Here is a 16,088-nt window from a genome sequence, read left to right as displayed (position 1 = left end):
CATTCTATCCCTCCACAGAAGGCTTGCCCTTGTGAGAACAGATTGTCCCCAGATACGATTTACAGAGCTTGGACGCAATTTTATTTGTGGTCCCTCTCAAGCACCTGTGGCCTTAAGCATATTAGTTTGTGGTGTTACTGTTTGGGGTTTTTCCCTCGATTCCAAAGTACCCTGAATAGTGAAAGCTGCGTGCTGCAGCCCCCACGAGCCCTGGCTTTGCAGGACACGCCAACGCCCCACAAGGGACACACAACCGGCGCGAAGCCTGCTAAGGGCAGTGGGAGGGCTCTGAGGGTTGAGGCAGCCAAACCTGGCACACTGCTCCTCTTGCTGACAGCACAGAGCAGCTCCAGCAGCAGAGAATCCCTCGTGAACACCCACGTTTAGTTTCAGAGGCAATTATCTGGGTGTCTCCCAGGGAGAGCCAGGGGGATAGAAACACTTGTGCATGCAGACAGCCGTCAGCTCAGCTCCCACAGTGGGCTGGGGAGCCAAGTTATTTGACAGGACAGATGAGGCAGACAGGATCTTAAAGGGAATGATTCATCTCACTAGCAAATAGACATATAAAATATGTAAGGTGAGTCAAGCTCTGGAAAAGTCCATATCTCTCCATGACCTGCAAAGGAAGCCTGAAGGATGTGCTCAGGAACACTTACACCACAGACCCTCAACCTCACAGAAGAGAAACCCCAGACCAGACATTCACACAGCTCATGCTGCAGAAAAATGTGCATTTTAGAGGGCAGAGCCTGTTCTTCAGCTATAGCCTAAAGCAACATTTAGCTGCACTTTATTCTTCAGCAGGGTTGAGTAATTCCTGTTTTATGTTTGGAGCTGCAGTATGTGGCACAAGTAAAACAAACTCCACCTAAAAGCGGAGGTATCAGTAGGAAAGAACAAGTATGCCTTCAGCCTTGGCCCAGACCTCCTTGAGAAAGGTCAATTCATACAGTCCCCTTTAGCTAAATGGAACCAGCACCACCAGGGCTCACAAGACACACACTCGTAAAAACCTGCTTCCTCACATGGTTACTGTAGGGAGCAGCAGGGACACACACAGGCTCAGCCAGCTGTAATTTAAAACACAGGCTTACAAAGTGACTGACTCATATTTAAAGCTTTGAGTGAACTAATTTCTGACACAACTGGCTTCATAGATATTCCATCCCTACATGTCTGAACTGTTTCTTTCCTTTCTTTTCTCTTTCATATTACTATTATTTTCTTTTTTTCTTTGCAGTTTGTCTTTCTTAAACATATGAGGTTTTCTCTGAAGAAACCATAGTGCAAAACTTCCTAATACACACCTCCTCTGCATGTGTGTGCCTGCATAGAGGGAATCACAGGGAAAAGCAGCTGACATCTAGTTCTGCTAAACTGAGAGTTTTCCCTCCAACAGTGAAACTTCCACACATTGCACAAAGTCCATAAAGAACGGAAGAAAAAAATTAATATACAGAAAACCTTTCTCCATATTTCTACTTTTCTGAGTTTAACTAAGGCAGAAACATCTCTGACACCACTGCACACATGCACACAGCCTTCTCCATACCCAGTCACCTCTGGATTGCTCTGTCCTCTGCAGGCACCACATTGGAGCAGTGAAATGAGCAGGCCACAAAGGGAGCCCCTGCCACAGGCAAACTCCAGAGCTAAAAAATCTGCAGTGTGTTACAGAACCACAGAATAGTCTGGGCTGGAAAAGGCTTTTAAGTATCCCCCAGTACAATCCACTTCCGTGGGGCCCACACTCCACTAGGTCAGGTTGCCCAAAATAAACAGCATTGCCCCCAGTACAGACACTGACGGGCACCACTCCTTACTGGTTTGTCATTTAGACATTGAGCCACTGACTACAACCAATTCCTTATCCATCCACCAGTCTATCCATCAAATCAATATCTTTCCAATTCAAATCAATACCTTTCAATTCTGGCTGTGCCTAAACAACTCCCCATCCTCAGCATGTTTTAACGTGTCTTCCAGGAGGATCCACTCCATGATCTTATCCAAAGATCTGATGTTCAATAGGCTGAGGAACAATAGCTTTGTGCCAAGATAGCCAGCAATGTGTCACACATGCAGTCCAGCTTTCCCATGCAGGAAGGCTGCTCAGGAAAGAAAATCCTGCCTATGGAAAGCAGTCCCGTAATAAGAGTGCTTTCTGCATTAATGAGTGTGTGTCTTAAATTCAGATGGGTTTCCAACACGATCTGTATGTGGAGAATTCTATGTCTGGACATGTGTGTTTAATTTTGTGGAAAAGGGAATGTCTAGGATGCAATTAAGTCTCCCCTAGCTCCTCACTCTCTGTGCATCATCTTTTCCAAGTCTCTGCAGCACAGCACACAAATGTCTGCCTGGAAGCAGGATGTGAGTGCTGCAAGAGTCAATTTAGGAAGCTCCAAACATCACCCAGAGGGCTCCATTTAAAAGCAGTTTATCAGTACTTGCTTCATAAGGCTCCAGTTTGCACCAGTAAGTAAAACTCTTAGACTGAGCAGGGAAAAGGAAAAAAAGGCAAAGTTTTACATTGAAATGAAGAAACCTATTTTCTGACTTCAATTCTTATTAGAAAAACTTTCAGTCACTGCATGGTAATTGAAACCAAGAGTCTTTACTCTAGTGGAGCAAATCAGCCTGAACATGAATACATAACAACCCCTGAAAAGGCAGCAATCACCAAGCATTTCACCTCTGTTTTCCTTTTGTTAATATTGATGTTTATTTTCTGCTCCTTTTTCTTCTCATTTCCCATCTGAAGGTGTGAAATGGAGCCACATCCATACAAATTACTGCTCTGGGGGCAACAGCTGCCCTTACCTGCAGGCGAGCTGCACTAGTGACCTCCATGCAAAACACCAACAACTTCGATGCCCTGGGAGATTCTGTGTTTCACACACACAAAGCCCACACTCAACCTCTCTCCAACTCTATTTTCAGGTTTGTCTTTTCCCCTAAACAACGATCTCAAAAGAAAAGCATGCACAGAAAAAAAAGACGCCCGCCATTGACTTCAAGTGACAGAATTTACATCACTTTAAGAATCAAGAAATGGATTTAGTGAAATAAAGAGCAGCTTCCAAAATTAACAGGAGGAAGCCACATCTGTAGAGGAATTTAGGTGACTAATGCTCCAATGAATTCAAATAGTAACCCTGAATTCCCCAGAAAGGTATTGGGATATTGGGAACTCACTTGCCAGGTTTACTTTAGCCACTGTGGACACCCCTGTAAATTCACCATCACCCAGAGTGCAGGTTTGGGACTTACAGGAAGCAGGGTTTCAGAAGACTTGCCAAAATATTAATTTGCAAGTACTTATGAATTCAGAAAGCATTGCATCTAATTCATAATTTACACAGCATAACTACCGCTCCTCACTACCTCTGAGGAATAAATACACTGCAGCCAAAGGATCTGGGGGCTGCAGGGGTAGGAAAGGGCAATGTTGCACTGGGGAACCTCTCCTCAGGCATTCACAGGTCACCAGAGACTAACAGCTCTGCCACTGGAAATCCCAGCAACATATGGGAGAAATGCACATTTATTAAAAGGGAGATTGATTTTACTCTAAGAGACATACAGCTTTGAAAATAGCCAAGTGAGATTTCTTTGCTACGGTTCTAAAATAAAATAAATAAATTGGGCAGCAGCATTCCTGCGCTATCCAGAGGCTGACAGCATGATAATATATCTAATGGAGATACACCCAGGAGCCAAAACAGATTGAAATTTATGGAAGTAAATTCTCAAAACTGCTTAAGCAGCTCAATCAGCTGAATTCCTTCCAGTGCCCGAATGCCTTTGCCAACACATAAGGCTAACAGCAAGAAACAGATACAGCAACTACCGGTCACTGCTTGTCAAATTCAGTTTCTTCTAAGCAGAGGCAAGGCCGTGGTTTCAGCCTGTATTCATTACTGCTTTAGCTGAAGTGCACTGGCCGAGAAATATGGAGATGTCATAATCCATTCAATAAAGGAAAAAAGCTATTTTCCTCTACGTTGACTTCACTGCAAAATTTAAACCATAGAGTACAAAAAACAGAATTCATCAGTAAATAGTCAGCTAGCCAGATAAGCTGAGTTTATTTTGTGCATGTTCCAGCACTCTAACTGTGATTTACATATAGGGTGCCTCTGGCAGCCTATCCTCTTACTTCAGAGCCTCTGCCTGAGGCTAAGAACTGGGGAAAAAGAAGGTGCTTTAGAGTAAAACCAATGCTTTCACACAAATAAGAGCATTTCACACTTGTGCAGCCTTCTCTCTCATCCAAGTGGAATGCAAATGTCTAAACAGAAATGATCCACCACACCTTCTAGACTGAAGGGAGATATGAAGCTTCAGAAAACCCCTTCCTCTTCACCTTCCCCTCCTGGGTAAGTACCAGGACAACCCTCTGTGCCCAGGGAGCAGGAGAGGGCAGTATTTGTCACTATACCTCTATAATCTCATAAAACAAGTAAATATGAGCTCTTTTCCATGGGTAAACCAAAAGGCTGAGTAACTGCTACAGGCATTTGGATTTCAGAGTGTGTAACCCTAAGGCAAGATAGACAATATTTACAACAGGTACTGAGGGAACTGTTCCTTCAACCCACCATCAGTTCACTTGGTTGAACAGGGTTTTACTGGATAGCCAGGGAAGATTCAAAAAGCCAAAGTTCACTTTTTTCTTCTTTAATTCCTTATTTCATAAAGGCATTAGATAATGGAATTCCACAGAATGAAACGTATCCTAGCTTTAAACATATTCCTTTCTTTTTTTAATATAGTTATGGATTAGTGCCCTTGGTCTAGAGCTATGGAAAAGTCTTCCAAATAAAATAAAACTGTGTTGGGCAAGGAGTTCCCTCTGTCTAGAAAGGAAACAACAGCTGGCTTACAAGTTGTTAGGATTTTAAGTACAAAATGATACATTTATTTTCCAGTCTATAGAGAAGAAAATCAAGCTCATTTCAAAGCACACAAATTTGAAATATTTTTTGTTCAAGACAAGTATAGAAGCAAGCATCACAATCCCATGGAGGATGGGCTTGGGCAAACATGTACCATCCTCTTTAATCAAGGATATTTTCCAATGTTTTATCACTAATTCTGAGCATTATACAGATGAAGTACTGAAAAACTACATGGTTTGACCCTGAACTCATGATGCACCCAGAATTCCCACGGATTTTATAATGAATAATAATTGCAAGATCAAACCATTAATCAAGACATCTAATGAAGAAAAAACACATCGGCTCAGCAGCAACCAATTGACACATAATTGCTTCTTGTTTAATTTTTCTCAAAAGAGGGAGGGAAAAGGAACACAATGTTGTTGCTTCACCCTATTCAAGATGAAACAAAGTTCATTTCTTTGAAAGTTTCAGTACTGCAGAACAACCATGAGGAAAGCCCAAAAAGAGACAGGGCACCAGTATTAAAAATTTTGGTGTTTTTCAAACAGCTTACCCTGTGGTGTTTACCTATTGGATAAATCTCACTCCTCCACTACTGCTGTCCACTCTGCAGGGAGCAGGAAAGATTTGGAACTGATCCCTATCATTTTTAGGCTTCTAAGAGGCAGATATTTTCTAACATTACGTGCCATATCAATAGACATTACCATCTGTTCCCCCAAACATTTCAAACAATGTCTCTTTGTAAAATATGAAAGAGGATACTAAAAAAAGGGCACTGACTTTGAAGCTCCCAGTTGATTATTTGACTTAGCTAGCTGCTGGGAGAGGAATGAGGAAGAGGGCTGGGGATGGATGAGGCCAAGAGGGGGAGGCCAAAGCAGCAACAGCAACTCTGTGATGTTAATGTCTGCTGGTTCTAACATCATTTTCAAATGCACACCTTTCCCAATCAGGTCCAGCCCCTGGCACATCACTGATATTTGCTTCTCTGCAGTAATTTTGGCCAGCAGACCAACGTGCCACAGAAACACACACTCAAAAAGTGACCCTACCTCATCAAAACTAATAGCAAGAATGGATTTTCAGCAATATCCCTAAGACAAACAAGTTGCCTATCAGGGTCTTGTAGGTGTTTCCTTGCTAAACTCTCAAGGCCCAGAGGTTTGTCTTCCACAGGGCAAGAAGGGCAGAGGTTTCAATTCCTTCAGTTTGCGGAAGCCACAAGGTCAGTCCTGGAAAGAACCCAGACCCCTGTCTCTTCCAGAAGAACTCACAGCACTGCGCCTGAAGCTGCATCTGAAACCTATCAGAAAGTGTAACCCAAAGCAAACTTCAGTGGGTCACTTGTTAAATGAGCTGCTGGTCAGCTCTTTCCTCCACAGGCAGGTAAACCCAGAGGTTCTCTACACAAAATCTGAAGCAGTTGGCTTGACCTGACAGTCCCAGGAGACTCCAAAGCCAATGGCCCACTGCATAGTCCTCCTGGTCCTACACTGCCAGAGGCAAGAGAAGCCCCTATTGCATGATGGGGAGACGTGGCAGCAGGAATAATGTTTCTCACAAGTACCCCAGATTTGGGATTTACAAAATCACAACAATTCTGTTCTGAATTTTGAAGAACTCTGCGAAGCCGTTTTCTGCAAAGAAAATGGAGAAGACTTTGGTGAGAAGCAAGATTTTTGTCTTCTAACAGCTGCTAGAACTACTACATTTATCATTACACAAAGACACAAGGAAAGGATTTTTTATTTTATTTACACATGTGTCAGGATGGACATAAATTACAACACTAGCTTTTAAATGTTGCAAAAAATCAATAAGAGAGCAAAATAATCACCAAGGTGTTACCCCAGAACCACACTTAGGAGTTGTGCTTTTCAAGGGGTCAGCAAGGAACCCATCCACCCATTCTCTGACAGTGCAGTTCATGAGCATTTGCAGCCAGAGCCTTTCCTGGGGGCACCTGAGCTTGATGGCACATTCAAAAGCAACACTACTGAAGATGGAAGAGAAGATCAGATGGGGAAACAACATGTCATTAAAAATCCAAGCCCTTCCACTTAGCATAAACATCTGGGAACATTTCCACCATCTCCTGCTGAAATTGACCCAGTTGTTGCCACGAGAGCAAGTTCAAAATCATGGCTTTCATCTGTTACCCTAGGCATCAGTCCATTTGTGCACATGGTTTCTATTACCCTGAGGGACTGGCTAACTCAAAATAGGGCAGCACATCATCCTGTCACTTTTGTAGGCAAAAACACTAAAAAAAACCAGCATTAGGGTGAATGTATGCATACAGATTGCATGATACATATGCTATTTACCACAACTGAAAGAAAAATTGAATCGCACCTCTTTTTCCCTCTTTTAATTGTTCCACTGAACTGCAGGTCATTTGATCTCAGACTTACAAACATGGAAGGGCTCTGGACAACATTTCATCATGCACAAAAGTATCTTGGTGTATATCTTCTAGCTACAAAAACACTCCAGTTGATTAAATGACTCACATCCACTGCACACAGCTCTGGAGCACTGAGCAGCCATCCAAGACAAACTCAGCTCTAAGTTAATATTAGAACAAGAGATAAGAGTGGGCTGTGTGGCAGATGCCATCAAAGACTAATGGTGGTTCACACAAACTCTCTCACAGTTACATGTCAAATCTTTTATCTAATCTGTGCCACGAGTGGCAGCCCCCACTTGCAGGCTGCAGGACAGCCTGATTTACCACAACAAAACCAGACTGCTTGAGCAAAGGCTGGAGGTCCCTCCCTAATGCTACCTAAATCTCCAAATTCCACATCTGTTTTGTAGGAAGTGATGATGCACTCATCACACTGTCTGCACGAGTCTGCAAAGCAGCTGGGAGAGGTTTTGTTCTTCACCAGAGGATTTCAGTGCTGCACCCCTTGTCAGGGGCTGCTGGAGTTTTGCCCACACCAAAGATCCCCAGCTGCACCTTGGTGTGAACTGTGGCCACAGCTCAGTGAAAGTGGCATGAGAGAGAAATCTGGCATTCTGGCACCTAGCATGCAGCCCTGAGCAGGCACATCTCTGTTAACAGCCTGGCTGGCTGAGTAAATGCTGATGTGAACTGACTGAAAAAACCGGCATGAAAACCTTACTAGAAATGAACTTAAACACTTGTCTCCTAAGAAGGCAGATAAAGGATGGGGATGTAAAGTAAAAACCCTAGGGCTATCCAGCAGAATTTTTACCTGTCCAAATCTCTCTTTCTGGATTCTTCTCTCTCCACAGAAGGAAATTTTAGAAAAGAATGTAGAAAGATTGGCCACCTTGAGAGCTGCTTGAGCAAGGAAAGCTGTGTGCCCTCAAAACTGTCCTCACTTCTTATTTCAAAAACATGAAAGATCATTTTTGGCACTAACCATGCCACTGCTACTGGGCAGTTCAGGTCACTTGGCCCCCAGAGCAGTCCCATGAGACAGTTTGAGCTGAACACAGCAAACAGGAATGCTTTTTTTTCTGATCTGCCACAGCAGTTATAAAGGATTCACATTTTGTACAAGGCCTGTAAACTATGTCTCTGGGTTCAAGGAAATGATGGCACAACTGTAATGGCCCCACAGAACAAGGCATCTGTAGAATAAATTACCATCTCAGTCCTTGGGTCCCTTAGAAGAGAAGGCTTAAAGACCTAGATTTATTTTCTTCTGTGCCACAGCTACCTAGAAAAACTTCTTGTGTCTTTATATGCCAAAAGAAAACCTTAAGCTAGCATTGGAAAGATTTTGAAAGAAATCTATGCTATTGGATATAAAGTCTCATAACATTGTAATGACTTTCTGAAGAATAATACTCCCCATCTGCTTCTCAAAAATTCATGAAGAAAGAACTATTTCAGGTAATAAAAAGTGTGTAAGAATCAAGGATATTCTTAGTAATCATTTACCTCACAAGCTTGCAAGTGACATCATTGTCAGAAAAAACATTGCCATTTCCTCTTTATGGTATACTATAAACACATTTCATCTGCAGTTAAAATACAACAAAAGCCCAGTATTGCCATTGCTTGACTACTTGGAGAAGGATTCCTGTGTTTGGGTACTTCTGGTACCTCAGCTGCCCTTGTTTATGGGCAGAGCTGGCTGATGTTTCCCAGATTTAGTTATCAGATGATGAAAACTGCTTTCAATAAAAGTTTATTCTTTTCTTCCAAAGACAATAACCTCACTCAGTCTCTGCTCTTAGCCCAAATATTTGAGCAAAAACAGACAAAGGCTGTTCCCCAGGTACTAACAGATTGAAGCCACAAGCTCCTATCTTGTGCTTATCTTACCAGATAAGCAACTTCGGGTTGGTTTATATTTGCTAAGAGACCTCCAAGTGCTGCAGGGAAAAAAGTTGTCAACTAGTGTCCCTTCCTCTGGGGTCCACTAAGTCATAACACAGAACAATCATGGGGGGGTCTGGTCTCTCTAGTGAGAGGTATTAAGCCAGGGCAAAGATTGCTTATTATAGTCCTAAAAGACCCCATTACCTCTTTTTATTCCACTGATGTTAGATCATTGCTCAGGCTAAATTCCATTTTGGTTAATCACATTGTATCTGCCAGATTGCTTCTCTAATTGCAGAGCAGGTAAATGTAGCCAGAGGGACTCAGGAGGTTGCCCTGAAGCATAAAGGAAAACATTCCTAGACGTTCCCTTTGTGGATACCCACAGTTCATATTTTTCTAAGGAGTATTTCCATTCCTTACAGAGGAATAAACAGAATAAACTTTTATTGAGAGCTGCAGAGTTAAAAGATTTTCCTGATATCTTGCCTGAAAATGAAGCCAGTTACTTCTTGTCCTACTTCCAGTGGACCTAGGGAACAATCGGTCATTATGTCCTTCAAAAAAATTATTTTTTTTTTAGTTTGAAGAGTCTTGGCACATTCCCTCAAAACCTACTTTTCCCTATTTAAAACAAATACCAGTACTTCAGGTTTTCCCTGCAAGCTTGCCTTCCTGCACCTCTTAACACCTTTTTTCCTCTGAATGAAACCCTGTTATTAAAGAAGGTGCCCAGAAGTAGCACACTCCAAGGAATAACCAATATCCAGCTCTTCAGCTCTGCACTCCTCTGCAGCAGCATCCCAAGTGCCACCCCCATCCATCAAAGGCAGGATGTTACTCACTCCTCAACACAGCACTTAGGGAACAGCACTGCACTCTGTGAAGCTCATCATGCTGGGACACAGGTGGAGAGGCTGGAATAATCTTTGGAGATCCAAGAGGCCACTTTAACCCCTGTGGCTCCTCTGGTTTGGCTCAGCCAGGGTAAATCTGCTGCTGCAGACACAGCCTGGTAGCACTCCCTGCACAGTTCTCAAAGCCCTGCCCTGTCAAACTCTGCTGTAATGTTAAATTGTTGCTCCAGGCACACAGAATTAATACACTTCTAAAAGTTAAATCCCAATCCAAAACAGACAAGCTATTACACCATGGGATGTGGAAAGACAGATGGATAAATTTAACTTCAGAAAGAAGGATCAATTTAACTTCAGAATAACCAAGTTTTCTCCAAGAATTTTGGCTCTTCCTCATGAAGAGTCAGAGTAACTTCCTATAAAAGCAGTACCCAAAACTTACTGTACTTTTAAAGATGTGAAGCCAGCTTGAAAACACTATGCATGCAATTAGGTAATGAAAACATCCACTACATTTTTTAAACCAAATTTCTAGAAGAACCAAAAAGGACTCTTGGCATAACATCCATCACCGACACCAATGTAAATGGCATTGTCATTCTAAAGTTAAAACCCAAATGTAAATTTAAGTAAAATCTTAGCAATAGTGTAACGTAAATCAAATGAGGTTTTTATGAGCCTGCTGTATTACTAAGTGCCAAACATGTGTTATTCCATGTAATTTCAAAGACATCACTCCAAAATAATTTGCAAACAATTAAAGATGAGACTGTTATCAGTCATCACTGCAGAGGAGCAGTAACCTTTTAAAGACAACCACAACCTTCAATCCAACAAGAAACAGCAAAAGATAATTAGTCTGCATTTATAATGAACCAAAAGACAAATGTATACAAGTAAAAGGAACACCTAAAAAAATATAATCTCAAAAGAGTTTTTGGTTTTAGGCAATAACACATCATGTTTCAAATTACATTATAATCCCAGGCAAAGTATACATGGGCCCAGCAGCAAAATCTTATTCTTTGCTTTTAATCACTGAAGGTAAATACTTTTATATTCCTAGATATGACATGAAAGAGCATCCAAAATAACATCAGGTTAAGTTTGGCAGCATACCACGCTCCCCACCTCCATGGAAATAAATCTGCCCAGAAGGCAAGGAATTCCAGCTTTTCTCAACCAGACTCTTGAAGAGGGCTCCTCCCAAATTCAGTGCACAAGAGCCAACATAACCTTATTATTGCAATTATTGTGACAGGAATTTGCTGTTACTTCAAATTCCAAATGCAATATTTTTTTTTCTTTTGCCATGGCACCCTGGAATAACCTTTTAAAACACACCTCATGTCTTCCACAGCACTGTGTGGGTGCACACCCTGCTAATAACTATTGCAGGAGCAGGTACACCTGGAAGAATCTGTGTGTTTCCAGGTAGCTGGAGTTTTTACCTGCTGCATATGTTACCAGCTCAGTGCTTAACACAACCAGATCTCAGAATCACAGTTTAAAAACACAACTTTATTAGCAACAATGCAGTTTTAAGTGGGATTGTGAACTTCCCCCAAATATAAGCGGGACTATGAACTTCCATTTGCTTTACTCTTGCAGCACAACAAATCTTCTGATTCTTCAGATTACCATCAAATGCTGTCAATGCCTAATATTGCTTGTTATTTGTCAGCAAGAGCAGCAGCATTTGCTCTTTGGTAGGCTCAACTGGGAGGAAAACAGCTGGGAGCAGCACAACTCCCTTAAGCACCACAATAGGCAGCTCCAGCAGCTCCCAAAGATGCCACATAGCTAAATTACTTTATTCCCTGCCCCTTTCAGTTAACATTTTTTATGTATGCATCTTAAGGCACAAACAGAGCTTGGAACCTTGGTGGTCAAACCCTCCCACTGCTGCACAGCTATGGTCTCCACTGACAGAGCCTCACCAGTGGTCAGGAAAAGCACAGGCAGTTTCCTGCAGACTTTGGGACCATTTATGGACAAGAGTCCATCTTTCCCATCCTGTGTCTTTTTTTTTTTTTTTTCCTCTTTTGGTGGTGTTGGTGTTGGTTGATGACTGCAGTTGTGCTTGGGAAATAACACAGCCCTGCTCAGGAAACTTTAAAGTGATTCAAAGCAGGCACCAAATAATTTCCTTGTGTGCTTTTGCAATTTATTTTTTTTTATACAGCCACAAAGTAGGATATTCAGCTTCATCTATGGAAACACTCTGTTAATCAGTCTTCTGCATTAATTCAGTGATGTAAGTGTGAGCAGAGCTATAACCTAGAGGCACTAGGAAAACAGAGCAAAGTCTGGCCTCGCTGATTTTTCCTTGCTGCCATCCTGCTGGCTCACACATCCCAATATATTCCAACACCATCCCCATAAACAGCAGGAGAGAAAAAACTCCTGTAAGCCTCTGCAGGCTTTAAGAATGGACTGCTAATAATTTATGGACAGACAGAAGACACTGAAAACACATAAAAGCCACAGCAAAAAGCAATGCCAATCCCATGTAGCACAGATCTGTGCAAGGAGCCTGTCCCTCTCCTCCAGGCAGCATTTACAGCACATTGGCAGTCGTGGCACCCTGAGGGCTTTCTCCAGAGCTGCTGGTAGAAGCCATGGACCATCAATTTAAGTAGCCTTTTTTGGTAAATGCCCCCATCTTGTCATACATCATAGTCTGATGTGAAATACCATGTTTCCTGATTTAGAAAAAAAAAATACTTATCACCCATTAAATTTTTATTGTGATTCTTCTCATGAAAAAATTTCAGAGCACAGAACACTTCCGCTTTATTTTACCATTGCTTTTTCCCCTATATTTTTATTTAACAATTCTATTCCGAAGTACAGTTCTGCTATCCCCAAACCCTATCTTTAAGTAGATTTTTCTTAGCCTGAAGCAACATGTTCAAGTCAAATAGCTGAACACAGAAGACACTTGATGGTCTCAAACCTAGCCTGGCAACAACTCCACCCTCTGTTATATATACTAATATTTTTCTTTTGACTTAACAAGAGGGATTCAAATGAGACCTCAGCAGCAACATGCCCAACACCACAAACAACAGCAGTGATATTTCTTTCACACACTTCACCTGGAGGTGCACCAAAACACACTTGGGCTTTCCAGAGCCTCGAGCTCTCCAACACCGCAAGGTCCTGCCAGTTCTCAGGTAACATGAGCAGCCTCTCCTCTATTTCCCCACTTTCCCACTAGGATTTCCTCAAAAATCATTAACTAAATTAGGATGTGTTTTAATTTTGCCCCTTGTTTTTTGATGCCATTCTTAGGATATTTTCAAGAAACTCTCTGAATCCACAGGATTACAGGCTTTTTCCTCCATTAATGCTGAAATTCTTCCACCATTAGAATCACTTAAAAGCTATGCTTTAGGATAACGTCAAGTAACAGAGCATCAACAACAAAAGTCACAAAAACTGACACTGCAAGACCTAGGTACCTCAAAGTGGTATCAATGCCACAGCACAAAAGAACACCACATAGTTATTATTTTGAACAAATATGTGGCAATGTTGTTCTCATCACTGCCAGTGGTCAAGGAAGCATGGTGAAGGATTATCTAATTTCTTCTAAGCCTTCCAGGAAACCAGAGGCAGAAAGTAGCAGTTTATTTTTTTACATCACAGTTTCCCACAGAAGATGAGCCAAACCTAGAAGTCAATCTATATATGAGATCATCATCCATCTCCTCATGAAATAAAAAAATAATTACTGGGGTGGAACAGGCAAAGAAAAGAAAGCAGATTTGCAGTTGACACCACATGCATGACCTGTGAGAGACCACTGGTCAGGTGGTGGTTTGGATGTTAGCAAGTAGTCTTTTCATCAAGGCAGTAAGGACAAGCTTTAGCCATTCCACAGAAAATTGGTTTATTCTTGTTGGGGCAAAGATCAGAAATAGTTTTTTATTTTGACCACAAAGGTGGTCTCATCTTTAGCAAAATCCTGTGTGCTCCTCCTCAAGAATATTCCAGTTTCTTTAAGAACCTGCACATCTCTGCATGGACCATAACTACTGCACCCTGACAGCAGGACCCCAAAGTACATAACAAACTACTCTTTCACCCCTCTCAAAGCTGGCTCTTCTCCCCCTAAAACTCTGCAAAGAAAACTCCACAAAATCATCGTCTATTTCTCTAAGCAGTTCCTGAGAGCGTGGAATCTGCCAAAACCAAGGACGACACGAAGATGATTGGAGAAGGCAACATCCCTCTACCGCCACACACGCAGCTGAATGGGGGTGGAGGTAGCACAGGCACTCCTCACTCTTGCTGATCTCCAGATCCTTATGACGGTCCTCACTCCCTCAAAAGGCTTTACAGTCCTTGCAGGGTAGGAACCTTGTCACAGGTTCATTTACCAGCTCGTTCACTAACTCACCAATTCTCACGCAGACCAGGTCTTAGAACCATTTCTTGATTCTGCGAATGCAATGGCACTCGGGTGCCAAGAACGCCAAGGGCCGTGGTCTTTGCCCAAGTTTGATCCTGTTGGGGATGCGTCAGTCTGCCAGCCCACCTTGACTCGGGGTCACTGTCACCTTCTCAGACCGAGCTCTCTCCTTGTCCAGCCCCGCACCAGCACACTCGCCCTTCCCTGCAGCTGAGCAGCACTGCTCAAAAAGTCGCTTGCCCACTTTCCAAGTCGACATCCCACCACACCATCTCGCTTCACCACCGCCCTCCCGGCCGCCTTTTCTCAGGTACCAGCCCCATCTCCGCCCCGGGTGCCCGCTCGCCCTCATCCCCTCGCAGGGAGCCGGGGTCGCCTGTCGCGACACGGCGGCCGCTCCCCCCGAGCCCGCCCTACCTTCCTGCGGCGGCTGTCCGGGGGCTGCGGGGCGCAGCAGGCGGGCGCGGCGCTGCCCCGCCGGCCGCTCCGCACGTAGGTGACCCTCCGACGGCCACCGCCCGCCGCCGCCGCCGCCGCCACCGCGCCCGGCCGCTGCTCCGCGCCGCGGGACGGGGCGGGCGCCCGCGCCGCCGCCGCCGCCGCGTCCCGAGACTTCTCCTCCGGACACCAGGATCGCCTCATGCCCAGCTGCAGGCAGAGGAAGAGCGCGGCGGAGAGCAGGCACAGGCGGAAAGCGGCGCCCCGCCAGAGCGGCCGCTCCTTGGGCATGGCGTCGGGGGCTGCCCGGCCCGGCGCTGCCGCCCCCCCGCCCCGCCGCAGGGCTCATGCCGCCGGCGGGCCGGGCCCCGCGGCCCCCGCCGCCGAAACTCGGGAGTCCCCGCCCCGAGCGGGGCCGGCCGGGGAGGGGCCGGGATGCCCCTGTCCCGGCCCGGCGGGGGCTGCGGGACGCAGCGGTGCTCGCCCGCGGGCGGCCCGAGGGATGCTCCGCGCCTCGGCGGGGACAGTGCCCGCTACGAACGTGGGGCCGCGCCGCTGCGCAGCCACAGGTGCGTGTCAGCCGGCCTGAGAGAGGACACAAAGCCCTGCCCTAACTATTGTATCAGCTCGTCTCTATCGTCTCGTGCTGACTTGTTAAGGTACCTATTAGTTCAGATTATACACTGTAATGTCACGAGGTAGTGAAATTTTACTAGTCTTAGGGATTGTTTATGTTGAATTCACACAAAAGGACAGCCCGGACCTGGAAGTAAGGACTTTTCTTCTTGTAAGGTTAGAGCTGCCTGTAAAGGATAAAGGATTTTGGACAGCCAAGATAACACCAAAATCCTAGCTCCTCTGACACATCTTTGAAAGCCCCCTTCTCCCCCCAGTATCTCTGGCGGTACAAATAACTAACTCTAGCAAGGTTGACTCCAGGGACATCTGGATCAATAGACAAGCAGCAAGAATGCTGCAAAAATAGACCTGCTTTGGAAAGTTTTACTGTGATTAGCAACCAGTGGTGTGGCTGCTAGTGACCTGTGATTCCGTGACCTGTTAAATCATGTTGGTCCTGAGCTTTTGAAGGGTGTGAGAAGCCTGCGTGAAACATCAGTTGTGGTGCCCTGATTTGGCTGCAACACCTCGTGCTT

The 16,088-nt window shown here is 44.3% G+C and overlaps 1 protein-coding gene across 1 annotated transcript in view; it reads right to left on the bottom strand.

Annotated features, from left to right (window-relative positions):
* The window catches only part of METTL24 (methyltransferase like 24), a 45,739-nt gene extending 30,303 nt beyond the window's left edge, over nucleotides 1-15,436 (bottom strand). The window contains exon 1 of the mRNA XM_071438671.1: nucleotides 14,914-15,436. Coding sequence (XP_071294772.1) covers nucleotides 14,914-15,225 — 312 coding nt within the window. The 5' untranslated portion in view covers nucleotides 15,226-15,436. The remainder of the gene's footprint in view (nucleotides 1-14,913) is intronic.
* Between the last annotated feature and the right edge of the window lie 652 nt (nucleotides 15,437-16,088).

Source organism: Agelaius tricolor, unplaced genomic scaffold (assembly GCF_023055355.1).
Source record: "Agelaius tricolor isolate 1412-34295 unplaced genomic scaffold, bAgeTri1.0.p SCAF_1, whole genome shotgun sequence".
NCBI lineage: Eukaryota > Metazoa > Chordata > Aves > Passeriformes > Icteridae > Agelaius > Agelaius tricolor.
The sequence above is the reverse complement of the archived record's forward strand: the minus strand, read 5'-3'. Positions and strand labels throughout refer to the sequence as shown.